The sequence below is a fragment of the Bos grunniens genome, chromosome 14 (assembly GCF_055505025.1).
Source record: "Bos grunniens cultivar Pamir isolate PY7600 chromosome 14, Bosgru_T2T1.0, whole genome shotgun sequence".
Lineage (NCBI taxonomy): Eukaryota > Metazoa > Chordata > Mammalia > Artiodactyla > Bovidae > Bos > Bos grunniens.
Window position 1 is genome coordinate 55,959,171 of NC_141178.1, and position 27,194 is coordinate 55,986,364.

General features: G+C 40.1%; 1 protein-coding gene across 5 annotated transcripts in view; it reads right to left on the reverse strand.

The window, feature by feature from the left end:
• CHD7 (chromodomain helicase DNA binding protein 7) overlaps positions 1–27,194 on the reverse strand; it is a 190,802-nt gene that overhangs the window by 45,701 nt on the left and 117,907 nt on the right. For all 5 annotated transcript variants that reach the window (XM_086336878.1, XM_086336875.1, XM_086336876.1 and 2 more), the window contains 6 exons: positions 26,485–26,626; positions 21,589–21,726; positions 20,483–20,548; positions 11,690–11,745; positions 4,977–5,091; positions 1,321–1,404 (listed from right to left, as the gene is read on the reverse strand). In XM_086336878.1, the coding sequence (XP_086193004.1) occupies positions 1,321–1,404; positions 4,977–5,091; positions 11,690–11,745; positions 20,483–20,548; positions 21,589–21,726; positions 26,485–26,626 (601 nt within the window). The remainder of the gene's footprint in view (positions 1–1,320; positions 1,405–4,976; positions 5,092–11,689; positions 11,746–20,482; positions 20,549–21,588; positions 21,727–26,484; positions 26,627–27,194) is intronic.

Consider the following 27,194-nt stretch of genomic DNA (forward strand, 5'->3'; position numbering starts at 1 on the left):
AAGCCACTGGTTAAGTCATGTTCAAAAGCCAAAAAGTATATAGAAATAGCTAGTAAATAACAAAGCTGAATCTGAACCTTATTATTATTTGTGTGATCATTAGGCAACTGATTCAGACTCACAGGGTAACTCATCTTGGTGTGTTTACATATTTACCTAACCGGCTACTTTCTTAAACAATGAGAAACAGGCTTGAACTTATTAGAATTTCTTCCTTTTTCTTAAAGGGATACTGTCTGCATGCAATTGCTTTAAAGTAATGTGTCTGAGCTCTAGAAAACTGGAGAGCAAAATACCTTGGGTAATGCAGACCAAGAAGATCTCCTTTGCCTTTCTTCTAGAAAACATTTGGGTTTTTGGATCTTCATTTTAGGACAGAGGTACTGATTATTAAGCCCTAAAACTAATAGTAAATTGATAAATCTCAGCTAAATTTAGACCAAGGCTGTGACCTGGCTGTGATGTTACAAACATTTGCTGTACTATATAAATATAATATGGGGGAAAAAATTTTTTTTTAAGTACAGCTAAGCAAAACAGAAAGGTAAACATCGTATTACAGATATGGTCTTTGAAACATCATGGACCCTGTGATACAGAATTTGGAGTAAAAATGGGACTTCACTGCAGACTCTCACTAGACAAGCAAGATTCAAACATCCAAACACTATGCAGTTTAATTTACAAGAAGAAGCTAAGTGACAGACCTCATGGTGGGTAGGCATATCCTTACTAAGACACAATGCTCAGAAGTCACTAGACGCGTGTTTATTCTTATGCGATGAGTAGGGTGCCTACCCTTTACTGCCCTTTACAACCTCTTTGGGTTCTTCAAAGAAAAACGGGCATGCTGAGACTCAGATCTCACAAAAAGAAGGATTCTATAGCATCCTCCATGTACCATGTTAAATGAGGCCCATCAACTTCATTAGTGATGTCTTCTGTTACTTAACACTGAACTGTGTTTTTGCTACAAGAACACTCTTACAAGGGGAATTCGTGCTACATAACAGATTTACACCAAAATATAGTAAATTCCTTATTGATTGTATCTGGAACTGTGCAAAGTGTCAGTGCTCTCTGCTTCACATTGAAAACTGATTTCTTTTAAAAAGCTCTCAGACTAAAACAAACAACATTTTTACTGTGATTATTAAGTCCCAAAACTAATAGTAAGTATATTTCAGTTTGGTTTAGACCAAGTGTGTCATAATACAAGGCTGTGAGCAGGACCAGATCTTGGGAGTTCATGATGGTTCTCCATAAACACACGTAAGCCGTCTGAGCCACTGCCCCCTAAGACAAACGGTCCTCTGTTACCTCTCCCCGGTCATCTGTGCTACGTGCAAAGTCCATTATCCGGTCAACCTCCACATAATCTGGATTAAAAAGCTCATCTTCAATCTACACCAACGGAGAGAGAAAAAAAAAAAGTTAAAATGTTTATTTAACTCCTGAGAATAAACACTATTTCACTTTTCATCAGGCAGTACTATTTGGGGTCACAGCAATACAAAATTTATATTTGGCAAAGGTCTGTTATATTAATTGAAATGCTATAATTTAGCAAAATCACTCCCCATGAGGAAATCAAGAGTTCTCAGACTTTGTTAACTGGGTCTTTTAATTACTGTGTGAAACCTTTTTACTGTGAGAGAATGTTTAAGAATATTTTAAATCAAGTGTGAAATTACAATTCACTAATGAGCAATCCAAAAGGCTTATGGCACGCAATGCATGTAGCATTCGAGACTGTAGTTTGCAAAAGAGATCAGAACTGTGCACAGTAAGTGCTACCAGAGTCTTGTAACTGTCTGATGCCTTACAGCATCATTTGCAGAATGTTATTCAAAAGCTAAAAACACTGAGACCAGTGAACTCCACATTTAAGCATGAACGGAGTTTATGTTGTTTGGTCACCTTTGCCAATCAGTATTAGTACCTTATTTGAATATAATCTTGGCGTACATCGAAGTGTTCTCACATGATTTATTTGTATTGAACACAGAGCATTTGGCTAAAAGTATTGAGGATAAAGAAATGAGGCTTTAAACATTGGGTTCTCTAGCTGAGACATTAACAATCTTTACAGAAGTCAAGTAACGCTGCTTGTCTGCAAACTGATCTCACGTAAAAGAAGAGAATTTGGCTCAAAGGGAAGTTACAGACTAAGCCATACTTTAAAGAAGTCAGAGTCAGATAATTTAGAAAAAAAAAAAAAAGACACATTACTATGTGTTCCCAAAGATTAATTTATCAGCAACATAACTTCATTAAAATGCTTTGCAAAAACATTAGATACTGTCCACATCCCCAGAGCTGCAGGTCAAAGAGCCGCCTGGTTACAGTCAACTTCAGGATAACAAACTTCCTCTGGGGTCCTGTGCCCACACACGCAATTTGGATGCTGTGAACTATGAATCATGAAACAAAACCCAGAAATACCAAGAGTGTGTTTCAACTGCCTCAGGTCTTTACCTGGAGTTCATGACTAAGGCAACAAAAACCTCTGAAACAGTTTGTTAATTTGAAGTGTTTATATATTAAATGCATTGGCTTGTCAAAGCTTCTAGATTTAGGTGCCCAATATCTACGTATTATTCATGTACAGCATAAACACTAAACCTTTCCACAAACTAGGATTTTATGATAAAAGCTCTAAGGCAACTTGTTCTTAAACAGAATCCTCTATTGAATCTGAATTAAAATCCTTAACTTTACTCCTAAACATATTTATCCTTCAAGCAAGTAATCAATGCCACCACACCTGTGATTTCCAGTCTTAATAATTTTTCTAAATAGAGAGTTATAGTTGCAGTGACTTAAAAGGAAGCCTAAGTAACCCCATGGATGGAGGAGCCTGGTGGGCTGCAGTCCATGGGGTCACTGAGAGTTGGACACGACTGAGCAATTTCACTTTCACTTTTCACTTTCATGCATTGGAGAAGGAAATAGCAACCCACTCCAGTGTTATTGCCTAGAGAATCCCAGGGACGGGGGAGCCTGGTGGGCTGTCGCCTATGGGGTCGCACAGAGTCGGACACAACTGAAGCGACTTAGCAGCAGCAGCAGCAAGGTGAATCAGAAAAGGCAAAAGTGGTCATGACTAAAAATCTCAAAGCAGCAGAACTGGTGCCTGAAGCCAGGACCATCTCTAGGACACGACAAACAGGTGAGTGAGTGAGTGAGTAAGTGAGTGAGTGTGTGTGTGTGTGTGTGTGTAAAGGATCCAGAATTGATATCCTTCTCTGTTAAACCTCAGATCCTCTTTTCAGACACAAGCTTATGCTCCTATTCAGGACAAAGCTTAAGATTTACCGTTACCAAGTTACCAGGAAGATAATATATTTCAACCTTGTAATTGTCCCGTCGCTAAATGTCTGATTATTTGCAACCCCAGGGACTGTAGCATACCAGGCTCCCCTGTCCTTCACTGTCTCTCGAGTTTGTGCAAACTCATGTCCATTGAGTCGGTGATACCATCCAACCATCTCATCCTCTGCTGCCCCCTTTTCCTCTTGCCCTCAATCTTTCCCAGCATCAGGGTCAGGTGGCCAAGTTTACACTACACCTTTGGGGGCATGGAGTTCAGATTCCAGGAGACCCCAGACTTGTCACCTGAGAGGATAAGTCTGGACTCTATGACGTAAAAGTACCGCACACTCATCTGTCTGTGACCCCCTCCCCCATCTCCAACAAGGGGTCAGGGTGTGAAGTTGGCCGTGAAACAGGTATGATTTTGCATCAAATTTCACACTTTTTTTTTAACAGTTTACATTCTGTTAAACTCCTTCATGGAGAGGAAAATGAATGAGTCAGCCAGGTTAGTCTTTCAATGTGAAGGTTTCTCTTTTTATCTGCTCGAGGCTATAAATGAAAGCAAACAGGTGATCATAGGTCTAGGGACCCCTGGAGGCAGCCCGCGAGAGTCTTGTTTATGTAACTGACTATGCTGGAAGAGAACCATGGCTCTTCCTAAACTATGCAGGCATTCTTTCCTGCCCTAGATATTAGTCAGCCAGTCAGTGTTCGTTGCTCAGTCGTATCCGACTCTTTCATGGGCTGTAGCCCTCCAGGCTCCTCTGTCCATGGGATTCTCCAGGCAAGAATACTGGAGTGGGTTGCCATTCTATTCTCCAGGGGATCCTCCTGACCCAGGGACTGAACCCGGGTCTCCCACACTGGGGGCAGATTCTTTACAGTCTGAGTTACCAGGGAAGCCCTAAGTATGGGTACCTTGTTATCTTAATTGATAATCTAGGATAAAGGGGAGGGAGGTAAAGATATTAGATATTGTATCAACTTCTGTACCACAGCGTATCATCTGTGAAAAGGTCAGCAAACTCTCTGACTTTAACAAGAGAAATGTCACACACCTTCCCCAATCGAAACAAACATTTACATCCTAGACCTTAATACTAATCGTAGAGTTTTTGAGTTTGTAATCTGCTAAACCTTTTTTTTTTTTTTTTAATTTTCTTCTGGATGTGGACCATTTTTAAAGTCTTTACTGAATTTGTCACCATATTGATTCTGTTGTTTATGTTCTGGTTTTTTCACCACAAGGCAGGTGGGATCTTAACTCCCTGACCAGGGATTGAACCTGTACCTCCCGCAGCAGAAAGCAAAGCCTTAACTGGACCGCTAAGGAAGCCCCTCACCTGCTACATCTTAGTAAGCCTTGTGTCTACTTATTTTTTCACTGTCTATTAAGTGTATTTTCATTACAAGATTGAATCATACCACCATATTTCCACATAATCTCAGAAGGACCAGTATCTTCTAGACTAAGCAACAGGAAGAATGAGAAATTTCCTGTTTACAAATTATTTTAGCAATAACCAGTTACCAATATGCAAGTAACAGCACCAAATGAGGCAAACTAGTTTCTCTTAATAATATGCTGACATGAAATTCAAAATTTAGAACACTTTAAAAATGTAAATATTTTAGGAAATTAACCAGGTTTTCCATACCTCTGACAGGAATTTGTTCTGGCCTTGCTTTGCCTTAAATCGCTTAATCTTTTGCTGAATTCTCTTATCTTTTTCCAGATCTTCTATGGACGCCCATTGACAATGAAGATAAGAGCTAAAAAAATAAAACGATATACTTGAAACAGAAAATAATTGATCTTTATGATACATGTTCATTATCATTCTCCCCACAAAATCAACTACATAAATGATTAACAGAATAACCTGTTTAATTACTTACTCATAGAGGCTGCTGAGGCACATTTCAATATAACTACTAATGGTTAAGAATAAGAGAAAATAATCAATAACAGATACTAAAATTTGCCTTCTGTGCTGGGTCTGCAGTTCTCTTACCCATTTCCCATTAAAAAGAAAGAAAGAAAGAAAAAGACCTAATAACAAGCTATTTTCATAAGTGAATGGATTTTACTCCAACACAAAACAATTAGCACTACAAGGTGGCTTTAATTATGGATTTGTTTTGAGCCTTTTATCATTAATTGAGAAATAAAAGGTTTCTGTCAAGTTTAAAGAATTCAAATTTAAAACAGCAAAGGTAAACCTCATTTCCTCCTTCTAAAACAACTGGGGAGAAAAGGACCCCCCAGCTCTAGAACACCAGTACCCCCAGCCCTCTCCTTGTTAGTCCTTCTGCCAGGACCTCTGAGATGATGCCCCTTGGGTCCCTTGTGAATTGTTCACTCTCCAGTGGCTACTCTCTTCTCTCACTGGTTAGTCTCCTCCTGTTCAGACTCACCACCAGCCTGCTCTGAGCAGGTGCTGGGTCTTCTCTAACCTGAACTTGAATACTCCCCACCCCACCTTTCCGTTTTCATCCCCAAGACTCACAGGTATACAGTTAATGTTGTATGGTACCTTTGACTTCTTTCATTTAGTTATTTCAATATCCTTTAGTACTATCATCCTCTCCCTACCCCACACCCCTATAACCTTGCCTGTCTCTTATTTCTCTTTTTAGTGATGACATTTTAAAAAATGAGGTGCTTTCAAAATCAAGATACTACTACTCTTAGAAATTATGTGGCCACTACAAAAGTCTTTCAAAAAATGATTAATGATATGGAAAAGGCTGATGACATTAAATATCATATCATTTTTATTTATATAACATCTAATATCCATTTTCATAGGTAGGACAGATTTAGTCCTACAGTGGACTGAGGGAGATAAGGATTTTAAATACATATGCCTTGTATAGATATGAATTGATAGACGCCCTGTATGCGTGCACACACACACACACACACACACTCAGGGAAAAGACTCAATGAAAATGCATCAAAATGCTAGTAATGATCATTCTGGGTGGTAAGATTGTAAATATTTTTTACTTTTGACTTGTATTTTCCAAATTTTCAATAAATAATATGCAATACTGTTATAACCAAAACTAAATATTATAAACATCACCTAGTCTAGTTTCCTAATTATTGGATAGAAAAAGGTATTTGAGCACTCAGCACCTTTGTCCTGGCTGAGGTGTACATGCCTTTAAAAGCGCTGCCAGGCCAGCCACGAGGGAGATGCAGGCCCTTCAATAGCTCGTCCAGCCCTGCTCCCCCTCCGGCAAACTAAGCTGAAATTTTGGGCAGTGAAATCAGCTCCCACTAAATGGAGAAAAACCACAGGCTTCTCCACCAGGATCACAAACAAGGCAAAGATACCTATATGTCCTCTACTGTACAATATCACATTCTAGGCATTGGCCAATGCTTTTAGATGAGAGAAAATAAGAGGAGTGGTAATTGGAAAATAAGAACTCTATTTGCAGACAATATGACTGCATAACTGGAAAACCCTAGAGGATCAATTAGGAAACTAATTCAAATAATAAAATAAAATAATTCAGTTACATAGCAGAATATAAAATTAACAGACAGAAGTCAAATGCCCCCATTTACACAAATAAAACAGAAGAAATAATGACAGTGAAAACCTCTTTTACAGTATCAACAGAGAAAAAATACTTAGTAATAAATTTAATAAGGAACATGTGAAACTTGTATAAGGAAGCATTTAAGATCCTCCTAAAAGACACAGAAAGCAAGTTGAGCCAAGAAAGACATACTTGCTTTCAGATAGCAAGACTCAATATCGTAAGTCATAAATTTGTTATTTAACACAATGTAAATAAAAATATAAACAACTATTTTAATGGAGTTAGACAAGTGAATGCTGCATTTATATATAAAAATCAACATGCTAAACATCCAGAAAAACCATAAAAAGGAACTGTCTTAGGGGAAACTCCAATAAACTGGATAACAAAATACTTATAAAGCCTCTGTAAGTAAAATAGTATGCTATAATGTGTGAAGAGACAGATCAAAGGATTAAAGACAGACATGGACCCAATAAATATGTATCTTTAGTCCATGATAAAGGTTGCATCTCAATCACCAGGGCAAAGACGGACTTTTTAATAATGAGGCTGAAACAACAATATTTGGAAAAGAATAAAATTAGAGTTATGCTTTACACCATGTACCAAGTGAATCAAGAAACTAAACAGAGAAGATAAAAACATGCAAATATTACAGAAAAACACAGAAAATTCCTCTTTAGCCAGGGGTAGGGAAAGGATTTCCAACTATGATTCAAAAGTAAGATCTAATAAAAAGAAAGATGAACAAATCTGAATATAAAAAACTTTTTTAAAAAAAGTACAACAACAAATAAAGTCAAATGACAACTGAAACTGGGAAAAGATAGCTGCAATATACAATATAGATTAAGGACTAATACCGCATACATATAAAGAACTGTTAAAAACTGAAGGAAGCACAACAGAAAACTGGGCAAAAGATCTGAACACATAACTGACAGGACAAGGTACAAAAATGGTCATTAAACTTACGAAAAGATGTTCTAAATCACTCACAATCAAAGAAACTGCTACTTAAAACCACACTGAAATACAATTTCCCACAAAAAGTAAACACACACAAACACACACACTCTACATTGGAAATGTTGTGCGGAAATGCGTGATCTCACACTTAAAACCACACTGAAATACAATTTCCCACAAAAAGTAAACACACACACACACACACACACGCTACACTGGAAACGTTGTGCGGAAATGCGTGATCTCACACAGTATTGGTAGGAATGCAAACAGAACTATTAGACATTGCAAAATTCCCTAGGAGAACTGCATTTATGTTTGCCTTTTGATCTAGCAATCCCAGTTCTAAAAATTCACCCTGAAGCTATGCCTCCAACAATTCAAAAATATGTAGGCATGAAAATATATATTGCAGCATTATCTGTAACTATTACATATCAGAAGCCATTTACAAGCCAGCACACATGGGAGATTGGCTGGGTAAGTTATCACGCAGATGTGCAGGGGAGTACTAGGCAGCTGTAACAAAGAATGAGGAAGACCCTATGAACTGATGTTGAGTAACGCAGTACTCGTAGTATTGTGAAAAAAGCAAAGTGCCAATGTGTACTGATGCTATTCTTTTGTGCTTAAGAAAGAAAGGGAAATAACATATAAAATAAACCAACCTATCGATTTGCCTATCTCCATATTCATGCCACAAATTACAGGAAAGATAAATCTGAGATTAATGAGAAGGTAAGTAGGAATGGGGTGGCAAGGAAGGGAAGACGGCACTTCTTTGGGTATCGTCTTGTGTACAATTCTGACTACTGAACCGTGTTAGTATTTCATGAACTTGAAAAAAAAAAAAAAATCAAAGGATGGCTGCTGCTGCTGCTGCTATGTCACTTCAGTCATGTCCGACTCTGTGTGACCCCACAGAGGGGGTGGAGCCTAAAATGGATTACAAATACAAACAGAAACTAAGGAGCCAAAAGTAGTGTTAGTCACTCAGGTGTGTCCAACTCTTTGTGACCTCATGGACTGTAGCCCGCCTGGTTCCTCTGCCCATGGGATTCCCCAAGCAAGAATACTGGAGTGGGTTACCATCCCCTCCTCCAGAAGATCTTCCCGACCCAGGGATCGAACCTGGGTCTCCTGCATTGCAGGCAGATTCTTTATCGTCTGAGCTACCAGGGAAGACCATAATGAGAAAAACTGAGTATCAAATAAATAACATCCCACTGAAGCAGGGCAGGAAGGAGAAGGACTAATCTGACCGAAAAGCACTTAGACAAAGCACTTAGACAACAAAAAATGCTAACAAATACTGAACGAAGCTGCTGCTGCTGCTGCCGCCAAGTCACTTCAGTCGTGTCCAACTCTGTGTGACCCCACAGACAACAGCCCACCAGGCTCCCCCGTCCCTGGGATTCTCCAGGCAAGAACACTGGAGTGGGTTGCCATTTCCTTCTCCAATGCATGAAAGTAAAAAGTGAAAGGGAAGTCACTCAGTCGTGTCTGACTCTTTGTGACCCCATGGACTGCAGCCTTCCAGGGTCCTCTGTCCATGGGATTTGCCAGGTAAGAGTACTGGAGTGGGATGCCATCGCCAAAGCTAGCAGGCTTCATTTTCACATAAATATGGTCTAATAATTCTGAATCCATTTCTTATATATTCCAGGATTAACAAATAAGAAAAGGTATTATGGATCCTATGTCTACTGTGACAGGTTTCTCACAGTAAAAAACAGAGAGCTATTAATATTAGAAGGGGAAAGAACAGAATGAATCCCGTGGTATTGAAATAAAATTGGAACTATCACTATAAAGACACTGTTCTTCCTTGTTGGCAGGTAGGCAGGTAGACAGAAATGTGTGGGTACATACAATGAACATTTATGTGTGTAACATGTTATGTGTATATGTCATACACACACACATTACCATATACACACGCACGTGGATGCCCTTCCTAAGCCCAGAAGCAATGACTCCCCAGCAGCAGTGAACACACCTAGTTAAACCTTGGTTTCTACATGCTCTTCTCCAGTAAAAACAACCAAGGCACCTAAGAGAAAGGACCAATTCCAGGACTTGAACAGGAAGTTTCGAGATGCGTCAGGAACATCCTCTGGTGCCAGAAACTAAGGAAGTGCTCGAAGAAGGACAGGGACAAGGTAAGAAGGACAGGGACAAGGTAAGCGAGGGAAGAGACAGCCCGATGGGCTTCCACCGGCCAGGTCTGGGATCAAGTGAGCAAAGGAAATAATGCTATGACAGTAAGGGATTATGATCCCCTGAATAACATAAGACTCCACACAGGAATTTTGTACTGCTGTTGCAATTTTTCTGTAAATCTATTTCAAAATTATGTCAAAATGAAAGGTTAACAAAAAGTTTTCATTTTATGGAAATTTTAACTTCCTTTAGAGCTCTATAACATCAGAGAGGAAAGCTATTTTTTAGCACCACGCTGCTTCATCTCACATGACTGATGACTCATCTCCCTGGCTGGCGGCCACGGCGGCACCTGGGTGAGGCCCTACAGGGGCCGGGGTTGGTTACAGGCTGGTTGAGAGGATTTCTGAGAGCCAAACACCACGGGCCTCGGCACTCCACACTGACAGGGATGGGTGTCTATCCAGTGGAGCTGTTTCTTGGCAAAAGATACTTAAACTTCTTGACTTGGAGTGCGATTTGATAAATCCACCAGAGCGCCTTCTCTCTGGCTTACTTGGTTGTCCCCTCCTTATCTAGTCTTTCCACCCACCTGATAAGACTATATGAAGCCATGTCATGTGCATCCCCGGCATGTGTGTGAGCTTCTCACGCTCTGAGTATAAAATGATGACGGCATCTGATGTTTACTGGGCATTTTTCATTTCACTGAACTTTTACAGTAACACTGATAAGAGACTCCTTCATCTTTTTACCTGGCGGAAGGTTCTGCTCACAAACGTCAGAAAGATATCCATCCATTAACACAGTGCCAAATGCGACAGGGGGTGATGACAGAAACCATGGGGCCTGATGCTTTTTTGAGAGTAGGGTAGATTTTCTTAGGCTGTTTTGACAGCTCCCTGAAGCCTCTCTTGAAACCCCGGAATTCACTAATATGACCCTTGAGTTCCTGGCCTTAAAAAGTTTAAAGTACATTTAACATTTACATTATCAATAAATATTTTTTTCTTTATTCTGTGATTGTTATTTGCGTTAGAGAATGGCTGCGGTCTTTCCTCGGCAGGATGCATACTGATGCTTCAAACTAGGCTGTCCCATCAGAGTGTGCTTGGTCCTAGCACCCTGCCTCCATCTATTAGAATCAGAACAACAACTCACAGTGGTTTGTGACTCAGTTTTTTAAAAGTTAAGCAATTCAAATTCACTAAACACAAATCAGAAATAACAACAGGTCATCGAAACCATAGCTCACTACATTTCAAAACGTGAGATGATGTCACGATTTTTCTAGCACTTTCACCCAGGAGCGGAGTTCTCATTTGGGCACAGATGAAGGCAGGGTACCTGGCTTCACAGAGCAAAATTCATCCTCAGAGGTCAAGCAGGTATCACTTTCTCTGTTATTATATGAGTTTTCATCTCCTCTAAAAAGAACTTGGTTATGCACAAAAGCTAGTCAACCTTTACACCAATTATACATTTTACAGAAAAATAAAACTTATCAACTATTCAAGATACAAAAGTTAGGAGGCAATGGCCGCCACAGCACTGAATAAATCATACCAAAATTTTCCCACTGCCAATTAAAAAAAAAAATTCCTGATTACTTTTTAATTTGGTACCTTGAAAATATACTCCCCCATTCAAAAAAAAAAAGTCACAATTTACTTACAAGTTTTTATATTTCACGTAGAACTCCTCAACTTCTACCTCCTCTCCGGATTCCTTCTGCAACAGAGGAAAATTTCAGGCATATACTTGAAAGCATCTACTAGAATGCTCCGAAAGTAATGATTTACTCCCGTGTGGACACACATAAGGCATCGCAGAAGTGGCATGGGACGTTCCTGGAAGGATGAGCACGTGGTGAGCTGGTGGGAGGCAGTCGGATGAGGACGGGCCAGGCGCTACCCGACCGGCTCCGGCTTCTCAGACATGAATCACTTTAACTCCTCCCTAACCACATGCAGCTTCATTCACAACAACCTGACCCCAAATCTGGCTTTCTGCCAAACCCACAGTGTTAAGTAGACGCCAAGTGTACCATTTTCGCAGGCAGCAGCCAATTAGCAACTGCTCTCCTGAATGCCATATGTATTATTTTTGGCTGCCTCATGGCAACTTTACATTGTGGGTTTTGTAATGTTTTAAAATATTTAAAAGACATTTATTCGTCCATATAGTTAATAACTCTAAACAAGAAACCATATAAAACTAAACCTTGTTCCTAGGCTGTAATTTCAGTGCATCACTATTGAGGGTTTTAGTTTGACTCGATGGTACAATTAAAATCTCTCAGACAAGATGTCTCACACACGTAGCAGCCAAATAAAATTAACACTCCAAATACGACGTTGAGGTAAGGTTAACGTGGTGACCCGTCAGCCAGACCGAGAGTGCAGTGGGCAGATTATCTAGAATCTCTCCCTTGATCCTGCCTACCGTCATGTCTGCAGAAGACACCACGTGGATGATATTTTAAGCATCTCTTTCAATATTTTTTTTTTCCTTTTGGTTTTAGGCTGTTAAACAAGTCGTAATATGTAATTTTCTTCTGGAACATTTGATCAGATAAATCAGGGATGTAAAACATAAACACCACTTACAGATGTTCGAAGATTGCTTTTTACACTGTTACGAGAGCACCTGCCTGGAGGGTCGCATTTGGCTGCTAGGCGGCCTCAGAGATGCCGCGGAGAAAACTAAGGCAAGTCAGAGCATGACAGACGATGAACAAAGGAAAAGACACATTTACTGGGTGACAGACTGGCACCAGGTCCATTCAAAGACACTGGGCTCGCCCTCAATCCTTAGCCGCCTTCTTCAAAACTCTTACAAGTATCAGTTAAACTTAAATACCAAGCAGCTTTTCCAGCTGCCAAGAGATCCCCAATAAGGACACTGAGAAGTACGGCCAAAAGCCATTTACACGTGGTCCTACCCTCCCTATAGACTGTCATACTAAGTGAAGTAAGTCAGACAGAGAAGGAGAAATACTGGGTGACATCCCTTATATGTGGAATCTAAAAAGAAATAATATGCATGAACTTATTTACAAAACAGAAAGAGACTCACAGACTTAGAAAATGAACTTATGGTTGCCCGGGGAAAGACTGGGGGAAGGGAGAGTTAGGGAGTTTGGGATGGGTATGTACACAGTGCTATATTTAAAATGGATAACCAACAAGCACCTACTGTACAGCACAGGGAACTCTGCTCAATGTTATGTGGCAGCCTGGATGGGAGGGAAGTTTGGGGGAGAATGGATACGTGTTGATATGGCTGAGTCCCTTTGCTGTTCACCTGAAACTATCACAACACTGTTAATCAGCTACATCCCAAAACAAAAAGTTTTAAAAATTAATTAAAAAATTTAAAAACATCTGGTCCTGCCCTATCATCATCCTAAAACATTTTCTTTTTTTTTAAGTATCACCAATTTTATTTATTTATTTTAAAGATTGTTTAAAATGCACACTTATTTTTTAAATTTCTATTGAATTTGTTACAATATTGCTTCTGTTTTAGGTTTTGGGTTTTTTGGCCTCAAGGCCAGTGGGTTCTCAGCTCCCCGGCCAGCATGAAACTCGCATCCCTCACACTGAAGTCTTAGCCACTGGACCACCAGGGAAGTCCCTACAGCAATGGCAGTTTCTTTTTTCTAAAAAAAATAATAATAACTTTGTTTATTTACTGTTGGCTGTGTTCAGTCTGCATTGCTGCATGAGCTGTTCTCTAGTTACGGTGAGCAGGGGCTACTCTCCAAGTGTGGTGTGCAGGCTTCTCGCTGCAGCGGCTTCTCTTGCTGCAGAACACAGGCTCCAGGGTGCGTGGGCTCAGCAGTTGCACAGGTTCAATGGTTGTGGTGCATGGGCTTAGTGGCTCTGAGGCATGTGGAATCTTCCAGGATCAGGGATCAAACCTGTGTTTCCTGTGCTGGCAGGCAGATTCTTTACCAGTGAGCCACCAAGGATGCCCCTAGAGCAACTTTTTAACCGATCTGCACAGAAAACCATCTGTGTCCCAGATTTTATTTACTTTTATTATTTTTATATCAATTTTTATTGGAGTATAGCTGATTTACAATGTTGTGACGTGTCCCAGACATTTTAGTTGTCCAAAATGAAATGTTTGCTAGATGCCTTCAGTATACACCAGCAACTACTGTATCGATAAATTCTGGTTGCTTCGAGTCCGACCGTCCCGGACTCATCTTACATTTTCCTAGCCCTAGTATTACCCGGTTCCACGCCCACATTTCAGCAATCATTTCAAGACACATTATCTTGGCATACAACCGGAGATTTCAGTAGAAAGCCAAAGATAAGACAGGGGCCATCCAAGGAGAATGAGAAGCCAGGAAGAGCCTAGATCTCATGGTGCTTCTCATAGCATATCATGAAATTTAAACCTCGAATGGAATTCAAATGTCTGGCCTGCTGTTTTAACCTTTTGATGTTAACTCTATTTCTTTCAATTCTGAAAAAGGTTTCCAAAATTACATACCTTGGAGGTAGTAAAAAGACAAGCTTTGTCCCTTCCATGCTATGTCATTTCCTGACTTCATTCTTTCAGAGTCTTCCTCCTGTATTGTCATTCCCATCTTACTCTTAAGCGGTCTCACCAACTGGAACTGCTAAGAGGGTCTCAAAGCCCACAGGATGATCTCTTGAACAAAGAGGTCATTTTCATTCTGCCTCAGTTCTGCTCCAGAAGGCTCAGACTCTTAAAGGTGTCAACACTGTGTCCCTGACTGTCACATAGACCCATTTTCTTCTTGGGATCAGCAATGCTTCAAGGGGGCGTGCTGTGAAGATCTCAACAAGAGGGTCTCGAGCTCTCTGGGAGCAGGTGATCGGGTTCCAGACCTCACTGAGCAGCAGCTGGAGCAGGTGCAGAACTGTTCCAGGTCCTAGTTCTTTGGGATGTTCTGAACTAGAACTCTGTGCTCTGTTCAGTGACCATTCATGTTGGATCATCTTCCTGCTCCCAAAACTGTAGGTAGATCCTCTTCCCGCTCCCAGAACTGTAGGTAGATCCTTTTCCTGTTCCCAAAACTGTAGATAGATCCTCTTCCCGCTCCAGAACTGTAGGTGGATCCTCTTCCTGCTCCCAGAAATGTGGGTGGATCCTCTTCCCTCTCCCAGAACTGTAGGTAGATCCCTTTCCTGTTCCCAAAACTGTAGGTAGATCCTCTTCCCGCTCCAGAACTGTAGGTGGATCCTCTTCCTGCTCCCAGAAATGTGGGTGGATCCTCTTCCCGCTCCCAGAACTGTAGGTGGATCCTCCTCCCGCTCCAAAACTGTAGGTAGATCCTCTTCCTGTTCCCAAAACTGTAGGTAGATCCTCTTCCCTCTCCCAGAACTGTAGGTAGATCCTTTTCCTGTTCCCAAAACTGTAGGTAGATCCTCTTCCCGCTCCAGAACTGTAGGTGGATCCTCTTCCTGCTCCTAGAACTGTAGGTGAATGGCCTTCCCGCTCCCAGAACTATAAGTGGATTGTCTCCCTGCTCCAGAACTGTAGGTGGAGAGCTAGAGAACTGTTTTGCCCTTCATATCATATAAATATAATTACACTGGCCTCTTCTGTTTTACTTACAGCAAAACAATGAACAAAAGTGTGTGAATTCATCAGCCCTAAGGGGCATCCTTTTAATTATTCACTAAGTGGCAGTCAGTTTGACCAGACTCCTAAGACAGTTGAAAACAGCCCAGTCCCCTATCTTCACTCCGCATGTTCAAAACTCCTTCTTCAATGGGCATATCCAATGAACAACTGAGTCCAGGCACCACCACTGTGCATGCACACACACACACACACAAAACACTCAAATTGACCGGGTGAGTCCAAAGGGCCTTTGGGGTTTTTCCATAGTCTTATGATGGAAAACCCCCACCAACTTTCTGGCCAACCCATTATCTCTAGGACAGTTACCAGTAAATTTGAGAGTGCTCTGAAGTAATTTTACATACTCAGTAGACTAGTTTTGAGAAATATGTTTATCCTTTTATTAGACGCCTAGAGTAGTCTATCAAAATCTTTATTATTCACTTGAAATTGAAAGTTCCAAATATATTAAGTTATACTTGTCCCACTGTTGCCATGAAACAGAACCTTAACCAGGCATAAATCAACTCCTCGGCCACCTGGATTCTAAAACTGCCATTCAGCAAATGATAATCCAAGCCTGAAAGACCTTTCCCAAGTACCCTATTACTAAATTAAGCAGTTGCATTGAGGAAATAAAGCTAAACTTTAGGGTGAAAAGGTGAAAATCTTATTAAATAATGCAGAAAAGAATGAGAAAGTGCCTGGATAAAAGTAACAATAAATCCATTCTTACTTCTGGCCCAACCTACTGTGTACTCTATCAGAGGTATCAAATCATGGTTTACTTAGGAAAAAAATAGGACATCATAAATACAGAATTCACTTTCAAAACTGTTTTTGACCTGATACAAAAAGGATATGAATTGTTTTCCCCCAAGGACAGATGGCTCAAGGCAGAAAGGGCTATACTATGACTCACTGTGCAAAGAGCATTAACCTTTACACAATCCAAAAGTCCATTCTTAAACCTATCTCAATATCCAAATACAAGTACCACCTATGTTCCTTCTACTGGGTCTCACGCTTGTGCATTTGGGTTTGCTGTTGTTGTTTAGTAGCTTAGTCATGTCTAACACTTTTGCAACCCTGGACTGAGGCCTGCCAGGCTCCCCTGTCCATGGGATTTCCCAGGAGAATACTAGAGTGGGTTGCCATTTTCTTCTCCAGGAGTCTTCTCCACCCAGGGATTGAACCGGTGTCTCCTGCTTTAGCAGGTGAGTTCTTTACCACTGAGTCATCAGGGAAAACCCAATGTGGGTCCAGAACAACATAAATGCCTGAGCCATCCCCATGTAACACGAGGTGCTGAACTAAGGAAGTTCTGCCAGATGAGTTCTGTGCGTTTGTATGGCTCCATCATAAGGGATGATCCTTCAGAAGCTACAGGGATGAGGTCAGCGGATTGTAAAAACCATTACCTTAGTCCCCACTACGTGTCAGCAGCGCCCAGGGGCAGCTCTGCAGCCCTCACAGCTTCCATAGTGCTGCCAGGGGGAGACAAAGGCACCTTCTCACAGCCACATCCTCAATTATTCAAGGTAATAGGAAACAGACTGGCCGGGCCAGCTAGAATCCACAGGAAAATCTCAAATTTCCTTTTGTTTCTATTTGCCACACTTTCCTCCACTGTTACTAAGGCTGATAACCAAAGTAACTATTTCGAGAACATCAGCAGTTTAAAAAGTGAGTACCTGCTAATGTTTACAATTTTCTGATGGTTTTTTATTGCCCTTTATGAAATACCAGTAATCTACAGGTAAGTCAATGAGCTCCATATTTCTTATTTTAAATCATACCTCAAGGCATGTCTCTCCTTCCAGAGAAAATTTCCCATTACTTTTCTTCATCCTAAAATTCACCAATTCAACAAACACTCTACTACCCTCAAATACAATTACAGTGATTTTTAATCTCTGGTGATAAGATGAGCCTGGTCATCTCTAAATGGTAGTAATACCTATTCCTAAACTGGGGGTAGCTTTCTTTTAAGGGTAGGAAAGAAGGAAAAAACTAGCCCTATAGTGCGCAAGACAGAAAGAAAAAGCAATGCCCTCCATCATGTATAGTCTAAGTAGCTCTGAGTAATAGAGCTGATTATAATTTGCAACCCCCAAACCTGCTGACTATGCCTACCAAAGCACTATCAATTGAATGAAAATTAATATATCCCATGCAAACCACAGGTTATTTACTCAAAACAAGTCACTTCCATTCAGTGAAGGGGATTATGCTTTATAGTATGTCAAGCATTTACATTCTGCCATATATCTACAATTCACAAATTAACAATTCTAGAGTTATTAGAAGGACTAAAACACAACCTTTCTAATTAGGTTAATAGTGCTCGTTTCTGCTTGAACAGGAGTGAAATTTGGTTGAGATCTTATATTCATCAGAGAGGAAATTCTCAAGGTCAAAGAGTCACCAGGTAGGTAATTCCATATATCTTCATTCTCTACACTCATTTCGAAAATATCTTTTGTTTTAACTTTTTATTTTGTATTGGGATATAGCCAATGAACAATGTCGTGACAGTTTCAGGTGAAGAGCGAAGAGACTCAGCCACACACACACATTCTGTGCATGGGATTTTGATCCGATGACACCCTCGGTTGGTAATAAAATATCCGTTCCATTTCACTGCAGTGAGCTGGGCTTGTGTCTCCCTGTCTGACTGAATACTCTGGCTCAGCATCACCCAGCAGAGCTCTCTGCACCATCCTGAAAATATCCTGACATGTTGCTTTTATTTTCATATGAACCAGAATGCTATCTTCTGATAAAAGTCTATGCCTTGAATAACACAATAGAACAGCAAAACAGTACTGGAGCAAAGGCAAAGAAGAATTTACCACTGGCACAATACCATTTCAAGGATCTCTAGAAAGTATCTGAAGAGTTGTTGTTAAGTCACTAAGCTGTGTCTGACTCTTTGTGACCTCCTGAACTGTAGCATACCAGGCTTCCCTGTCCTTCACTATCTCCCTGAGTTTGCTCAAACTCATGTCAATTGAGTTGGTGATGCCATCCAACCATCTCATCCTTTGTCGCTCCCTTTTTATCCTGTCCTCAATCTTTCCCAGCATCAGGGTCTTTTCCAAAGAATCAGCTCTTCACATCAGGTGGTCAAAGTACTGGAGCTTCAGCTTTAGCAACAGTCCTTCCAATGAGCATTCAGGCTTGATCTTTAGGATTGACTGGTTTGATCTCCTTGCTGTCCAAGGTATTCTCAAGAGTCTTCTCCAGCAACACAATTTGAAAGCATCACTTCTTTGGTGCTCAGCCTTCCTTATGGTCCAACTCTCACATCTGTACATGCTTCCTGGAAAAAGCACAGCTTTGACTATACAGACCTTTGTTGGCAAAGGGGTATCTCTGCCTTTCAATATATTATCTAGGTTTGTCATAGCTTTTCTTCCAAGGTGCAAGCATCTTTTAATTTTGTGGCTGCAGTCATCATCAGCAGTGATTTTGGAGTCCAAGAAAATAAAATCTATTACTGTTTCCGCTTTTTCCCTATCTGTTTACCATGGATGCCATGATCTTCCGTTTTTGAATGCTGAACGATTTTTTGAATGCTGAGTTTTAAGCCAACATTTTCAAAGATTTCACCTTCATCAAGAGGCTCTTAAATATTTCCTATCTGATAAACCCAGGAGTTCACTTTAAATCTTGTAATTCCTCCACTCCTCATCTCTCTCACTGGAAGTTACACTTTGTATACACTTTACATTTTTTTTCCCCCCAGGAAAAAAAAAAGGCTTATTTTACATGTCAAAACAATGAGGCTATACTTCCACACACCTTGAAAGCGAAGAAAAAGAAATAACTGTGCACTTGATGATGATTCAAGCCGGAAGACAGACACTTATACCTAAAGGAGACCATCTCTAGAGACAAACAAACCAAACACCGTTTGCTAGAACATGTAAATGACCTGGATGCCTATGTACTCCTTCAGACTAAAGCATTTTCTCAAACTGATGGAAAACGGGAAAGGTTGACAGGGAGTCTCCCTCAGTAACAGGCGCAGTGTTCCTGGAATTCATTGTCACAGTGTGTGTGCCCCTCAGGGACAAGGGCACCAGGCTAACAGAGGATACTTAGGGCTCGCCTTCAGGAATCAACATGAATTTCAAACAATTTGGAAGGATAAGGTATATTATCTTCAAAAATTATACTTAAAATATTTCAGTATTTCACTTCTGCAGTAACAAAAAAGAAATACTAGGGAATATTTCAATTGCATATGAAAGGACTTTCCTGGCAGTCCAGTGCTTAAGACTCTGCTCTTTCACTCTAGGTGGTACAGGTTCGATCCCTAGTTAGGGAAACTAGGATCCCACGCACTGCAAGGCACGACTGAAACAAACAAACAAAATCCCCCATCAAACAAACAAGCAAAAAAAGAAATTAGAATTCAACTGCACATGAAAAAATACTGTGAAAAGTATGAGAAAACAGCTACTTGCTAAAATGATAAAGAGAGCTTCCAGGGTTGGGGAGTGGGAGTAGGGACCTTCCTAAGAGAGATGACAGATTGATGTCTATGATTTTTTTTGAATAATATTTATGAAATAGGCAGCCTATGAGTCCTATACATTTCTTTTGAGATGTTTTGAGTTCCTGCCTATTCTAAATGCGGTAGTAAAGCACTGACTGATACATCTTAATTTCATTTGGGGTTAAATATCCCAAAGATTGATATTGGACTAATATCAATTAGACAGGATTAGAACCACCAGCAGAAGTTTTATTTTACAATAGTGAAATTTTTAAAAGGAAAATGTAAAACAAAAAATAATTTTGAGTCACACGCACACCACAAGTTTTGATGACTCCACATGGCGCTTACCTGTTTTTTTACTGAACGACTGCTCATAATTTTTTCTACCACTGGACCATCTGCATCAACAGATTCCTAAAAAATAAAGCAGAAGGAATGACTGCAAACAGAGAGCATGTCATTCTAAGCTATAAAAGTGAGAAACCATTCCCTTTTGCATCTCCCTCCAAACCCTTTAAATTCATACCCTTTAAATCACTGGGCAGGATCGCCAGTGGGAAACACGATTGAAAAGAACAAAAATCTCCCTCTATAGAAAGGCAAAATGGAAGATCTGTGTTTATTACTTCGCGATTATGTGGTTTAATTGCATGGACTAGCATGGGTCCCCAAAGCCAAGGAGCATTCAGAAACTCCAGCTGCCAAGAGAAATGATCTCTGCATGATGGCAAAGACCTGCCTTCTCCCTGTCTGGACCCATGGGGTAAATATACTCATCATTCTGTTATTGTAGGCAGCTTTGATCTACGGAGGTCACACAAAACGTTACAGAACAACCTGACAGAGTGCAAATTACCAAATGAATTACAAAACTGCATTTAATATATTTTTCAGTGGGTTACCAGTTTGTTAACTAAAGCACAGTGATGGTAGGAAGAGGACTTTGGGGGGGGGGGGCGGGAGATCTTCACAATAATCAATCCTCCATCACTACCCATATTTTACAAGCTCTTTTATCCATCATTTACATTGCATGGAGAATAAAGTATGCCCTGCTGGGTACTACATGGCAGTAATTTCATAAAGGGGTTCTTATGATGCTGAGCAGCAGGAGACAAGCCTGAGTGGCTTATTAAAGTCCCAGAAGCTATACAGCACTGAACTCTCGAAGGGAAATTCAGTCTCCCTGCAGCCCAGCTCTGACTCATCCTCAACAGGGACCATCAATTCTCCAAAGCGGTGTCAAATTGTGTATCACAGGCTCACACTAAAATAAATTTCAGTGAACAGAGTTTTTTAAAAAACCTACTTCTAAACCACTGATTTCCCAAAGTATGTTCACCAACACGAGACGGATGTCCAACACTTCAAATGAACTTCTCAGATACCAGCTATAAAATCTCCAGCCTATTCTTTGAAATGTACGCGGGAACCCCACACACCTGGTCGCTCACCTGTGGCTCTGACTGTGAGGTGGTGGAGGGGGAGTCTCTCCCAGCAGCATCTGCGTCATCGGCCTCCTCATCAGAGATCTTGAACTCCAAGTCCTCGGTGTATCGCTTTCTCTTCACTTGCCTGCTGGACCGTCGTTTCTAAAACAAAACCCACCCGGGAGGGCTTAGAAAGCTGATGCTTATTTCTGTTTCTTAGAATGGCAAGGGTATATTTATATTATAAAACAACAATGATCTTAAAGAAAAGTCAGTGACTATAACCTTGTAAATCACACAAGACATCACATTGGCAACAAATATGATGGGAAAGGGGTTAATCTGAAGTCAGACACCTGGCAGGTCAAGGTCCTGCCACTTCCGGCTACGTGGCCTTTAACTGCGCAACGGTAGTAACACCACATCTTCCTCCTCATTCAGGTGGTGAGTTGCTCAAAAGTGAAGGCAATACTGAAGCTGGGTGGTGGATATATAAGACTTCATTAGGCCATCCTATTTTTGTATATTTAAAAAAATTTTTTTTTCATGATAAAAAGTCTAAAAAAACTGAAGGCATTAGAAGATACTTTGTGAATTATAAAGTTCTATATAACTACAGTTAGGTTATTATCCAAGGTACCAATAAGATTTCAGAGGTCCATTTAAATAGAAGGTGTGCATTTTAATCTTGGTCCTAAAAGAACATTTCTGAAGAGATGAAGGACTGAATGGTAGAATTTATGAGCAACTATGATAAGGAACTTTACTTTTAAAAGTTTGGACTGCACTAATTAAAATGCAAAGGACTGTTAACAGTATTAGTAGGAACACTGGCAAGATGCTGTCTCATCCAGTGGTCAAAGTAGAACCTAATACACTTTTGCAGGACCAGTGTGGTCAAAATGTAAAATCTGCCCACTCATCCTGGCAAGCAAACTCCTAGGAAGCTACAGGATGCATCCAGAAGACAAATGATTAACTAAAAAGAAAAGCAAGTCACATAACAATTGGTTGCTTACAATTCTAAGATTAGAAAAACCTTGTGTATCTATCTGCATGTGTGGCCCATCAATATATTAACTCCTCCAGAGAAACACACTGCATATCTTGTTTACTTTCCTATGACCCAATGAATATTTGTTTAAAAAAAATTAATGTATATGTGCATGTTTTCAATAATAGGAAAAAAATCTGAAAAGACACAACACACTGTTAAAGCTATTAATTCTGGGGAGTGAAATAAATGCAGCAGAAGGAAAGATTCTGCACTTTTCGTTCAAAACAATTCTAGACTGCTTGACCTATTTGATATACAAATAGGTTTGTCTGTTAATTAAAAATGGAGATAAATAACTTTCTCATTAATGTGTGTATGTGATAAAATCTAAGCTAACTCTAAAATGACTTGTGTAAGTTTTAAATCACTGACCAAGACAAGACTATTACAGATGAGCTGGCAAAGCACACAGAATAAAAAGAATATGGAGAAAAGTAACACTGATACAAACTGCTTTCTAAGAGTTATGAAGAAAAACTTTCTGAAGAGCCTTGTAAGGTTTTTAAAGTTGGGACAGTAAGGCAGAGAGAAGCAAATCACCCCACCACATGGACCTCAGGAGGTATGGGCCAGAGACCGACAGGGCCCAAGTCGGGACCACCAAGCTCCAACACCCTGTACCATAGAATGGGACCCACTGCATTTTACTGTATTAAGTCTGTGATTCCCTTGCTCTCAAAAGAGGGTGGGAGGCCGCTCACAATACAACTGGTACAACAGGAGCAACAGATGGGTCATTGGAGACTGTGAACTTTTAGCTCTACATCTAGGTATTGGGGGGAGTTGGGGGGGGCATCCAAATTCTGACTTTCCCCTTTGACCTCCCTCTCCTCTCCGGAATAACCAATTCCATGTGGAGGTGACACAGAGGCCAGCGGGGGTCCTGCCACAGCCCATCCTGCCCCACGTCACCTTGTGAGTCCTGGCACTGTGTGTCCCCATGAGAATGAGCCTGGTCCCTCACTGTGTGACCTTAAGTGCATTGTTTTAGGGACCTCAGTTTCCCGATCTGTAGAATAGGGGTAATGGTAGTAGCTGCCTCATAAGTATGCTGTGACGATCACAGAAGGAAATTCACTGGAAGCATTCAAAATGGTGCATTCAAAACATGCTAATGCTACATGCAATCAGTAGCATTACGGTCATCAGCAACTAGCTCCACTTTTGCAAGGAAAGTCAGGAAGCAGTGAGGCTCTAAAGCCAGGCTGCATTACACAGCCTCCTTCCTCTCTTCCCACAGCTCATCTGAAGTAACTCCTCTTCTGCCTCATTTTATCACCTCCCACTTCTGGCTGTCAATTTCTTTAAGATGCAAGAGCCTATTATCAGGAACAACATTTTAATTTGGTGAGATTTAGCATAATCTCTGTATTTCATTTGATGTATCAATTTCGCTAAATGGAAACGGATTAATCTTTATTTTCATCTTTATGTCATTACTGTAAGGAGAATGTGCTACGAATGACACATCTGTGATGCTTTATCAGGTTTCCGTGGCTGGGGCCATTCTGCCCCAGGATTCTTTCAGTGCAAGTAACTAAACGTCCTTAGTTTAGTTAGAGTCTAAGACAGAGTCTAAGACAAATCCACTTTAAACCCCACTTTGATAATGAAGAAATGTTCCAGTGCAATAAGACAGGGACTTTTTTTTTATATAGAAATGTATGTATGGTGAATATAACTTTTATAATCAAAGTTTCTCCTCATATCAACTTTGTCTTACATAAGGGTAAAAAATATACAGTTAGAACTCAATTTTCTCAACTGTTTAAATGTTATATGGCTTCTCTACCTTTTAAATAATAACTGATCTTAAGTTCATTTATTTTGGGTATCAAGGTTCCTTTTCCAATTTCCCAACATAAAATAATTTATTACATAATAGGCTTCTTTAAGATCTCTTAGATTATTATTTAAAAGATTTGGGGAGTATGGATAATTCAGTTGATGTTTGAGAGAAAACAACAAAATTCTGTAAAGCAATTATCCTTCAATTAAAAAAGAAAAAAAAAGATTGAGAGGGGATCAAAATAAAATGTAAGAATTGCACTTAAAGCTCAAAACTTTTGAATTAACACAAAAATAACTTGTTAAACTTGGATTGTTTTAAGAATTTTCTTATAGCTAAAATAGGTATACTGAAGAGGAGATTTAAATGTGTTGTCACAATCTCACTATGGCAGTACTTTGTGACAATTTTCAGTTGGGTAAAAGAAAAAATAAGACATGGCATTTACTGGAGTTTAAACAAATCAATCATAAAACTCAAGAACTACACGCCCTTTACTGAAGCGTGTGCGACAGGAAGAAACACAACAAACCAGCAGGCAGCATCACTTCCTGTGCGGAGACACAGGAGGGACACTGAGAAAGAGTGACTTGTGTAGTTACTGACTTCAGCTGTGCAGCCCAGGACAGTTCAGCACCAGCCAATGAGAAAGGATGCATCGATGTCCCTTTGCATTGATTAGCATTTTCTATAAGTGAAATGCAGAAGGGGAAAAAAAAAAACACAAAACACTGGTATTTCATAAAGCCCATTTGGGTCTGCATTAATACAAATGGATTTTTAAGATTCAGTAGTGTTTGTGAAAGAACTACAGAATTTTCTTGACCTGTGTGAAAGTCTTCTTCATATTGTCCAAATACTACTACATGAAGGTCCTAGTTTAAGCAAAGACAATTCGGGGGGAAAAAAACTACCTGTGAGCATAAAAATTAAACTCAAAATCATTAAAAATAGCTTAAAACTCCCTAAACAATTAAAATATCTACTCACCTCCCCCATATCCTTTCACTGACACACATTCATTCATTCATTCATTCATTCATTCTCTCTTTCCCCCTTTCAGGTCCTCTTAGGTTAGGTCATTCTGTGACTTTATCGGTAACAGGGAGTTCTAGTTAAACACACACACACAAACAAAAGCTATCTGAAATTCTTTAGCACAGAGCTGTATATTGCAAGTACTTTGTTTCTAACTTTGAAGCAAATTAGTAGGTACAAGGAGTACTAAATATGCACCAAACCATTAGAAAAGGTCAAACTTGCTTCCAGGGGCTGCTTTCTATCCTGGCAGGATGCTCAGTAACTGCTCCTTGACAGCGGAGATGTCATTCACAGAAGCCACGTTCCCAGGCACCCCAGAGGACCACGCTGGCATGCTTCCAGGGAACGTAACAAGGAAATAATGTTCAACAGTCACGTGGAGGGATCCCTTACTTACAGTCCTCTCAGTGGAGGCAGTATGCTTTATACGCAAGAACCTGAATTCCTGATGTTTATTTCAGGGCCAGTCTTTCGACTGATTCCTATAACACTGTCCAAAAGTCAGAAGAACCTAACACTGGACAATTGTGCAGAGCTGCCATCCAGAAAGTCACTCAGTTGGTTCACAGAAACTTTAGTATTACACAAACACATCTCGACTCTGACCGTCGGATGTCAGAAACCTTAAGATGAGGTACAGATTACATCTTCAACTTTGTTCTGCAATATAATTGACAGGGAACCAAACTTAGGAGAAATTTAGAAATGTGGATGAAGCTCTTAATGAACCAATGTATTAAGAATACATTAACACTAACATATACATAAACATCAAAAGATACCTTCACAGAAATAAATGTAAAGAGCCTGTTTTATTTATCATAGAGTCAAAGATGGCAAAAACATGAAGTCAGGAGTTTAATTTCGGGCAGGCCGCCCAGATCTCATCACAATGGATATAATGTTCCAGACAACAAAAACCCATCTTTACAGCAGCTCTATAACAAAGACAGGTAGGTCCAGTGCACTTGATATGCAGCTACAGTTACCCACGCTCAACAACCATGGCTCAGGATCAGAATAAAGGTATTACCTGAACACCTGGGTCTTCATCGTCTTCGGGAGGAGGGGATGGTGGGGGTGTTTTGTCCAAGTCTGAATTTTCAGAACCTTCTGTTTTTCCCTTGTTGACCTTTTTCTTCAAAGCACTTGCTTCTGCATCAGGTTTCTTGTTACTAGAATTCAAAGTGGATCACTTAGTGTTCACTTTTTCATGAGGTATCCACACGCCCCATGCCTCTGTTTCCCACACAAACATCCCCGAAGTATCAATAACCGTGGATAAATCAATGCATGTTGGCCATCGAGAGTTACAGTACTTACTCTCAATTAATTTTTACAGCAAAACCCCATACCCATGACCTTCGGCAAATATCTGACCTAATTAAAAAGCAACGGCATGCAAAAACTGCTAATAGTCACACAGAGTACATTTGTTCATCGAGACAATGAACAGTCTCTGCCAATACAGCAAGCCCTGATGAAAAATCAGATTAAGAAGTTGTTTTGCTATCAAGTTTTTAAGGCACCAGACTATGTTTTTAAAACTTTCAAGGAAAGCTAGAACATAATGATCATTTCTTCGTATCTCCTGCGGATAGCTTTAAATACTCCTAAGTCCTTTTCTTGACCAGTAGTATTGCATGTCCTCTTTTACATCATTCAGCTACATTTTAATCCAAGTTATAATCTTTTAAAATATAACAAAATATATAACAATTTCCTCTTCTACACAGTTTTATT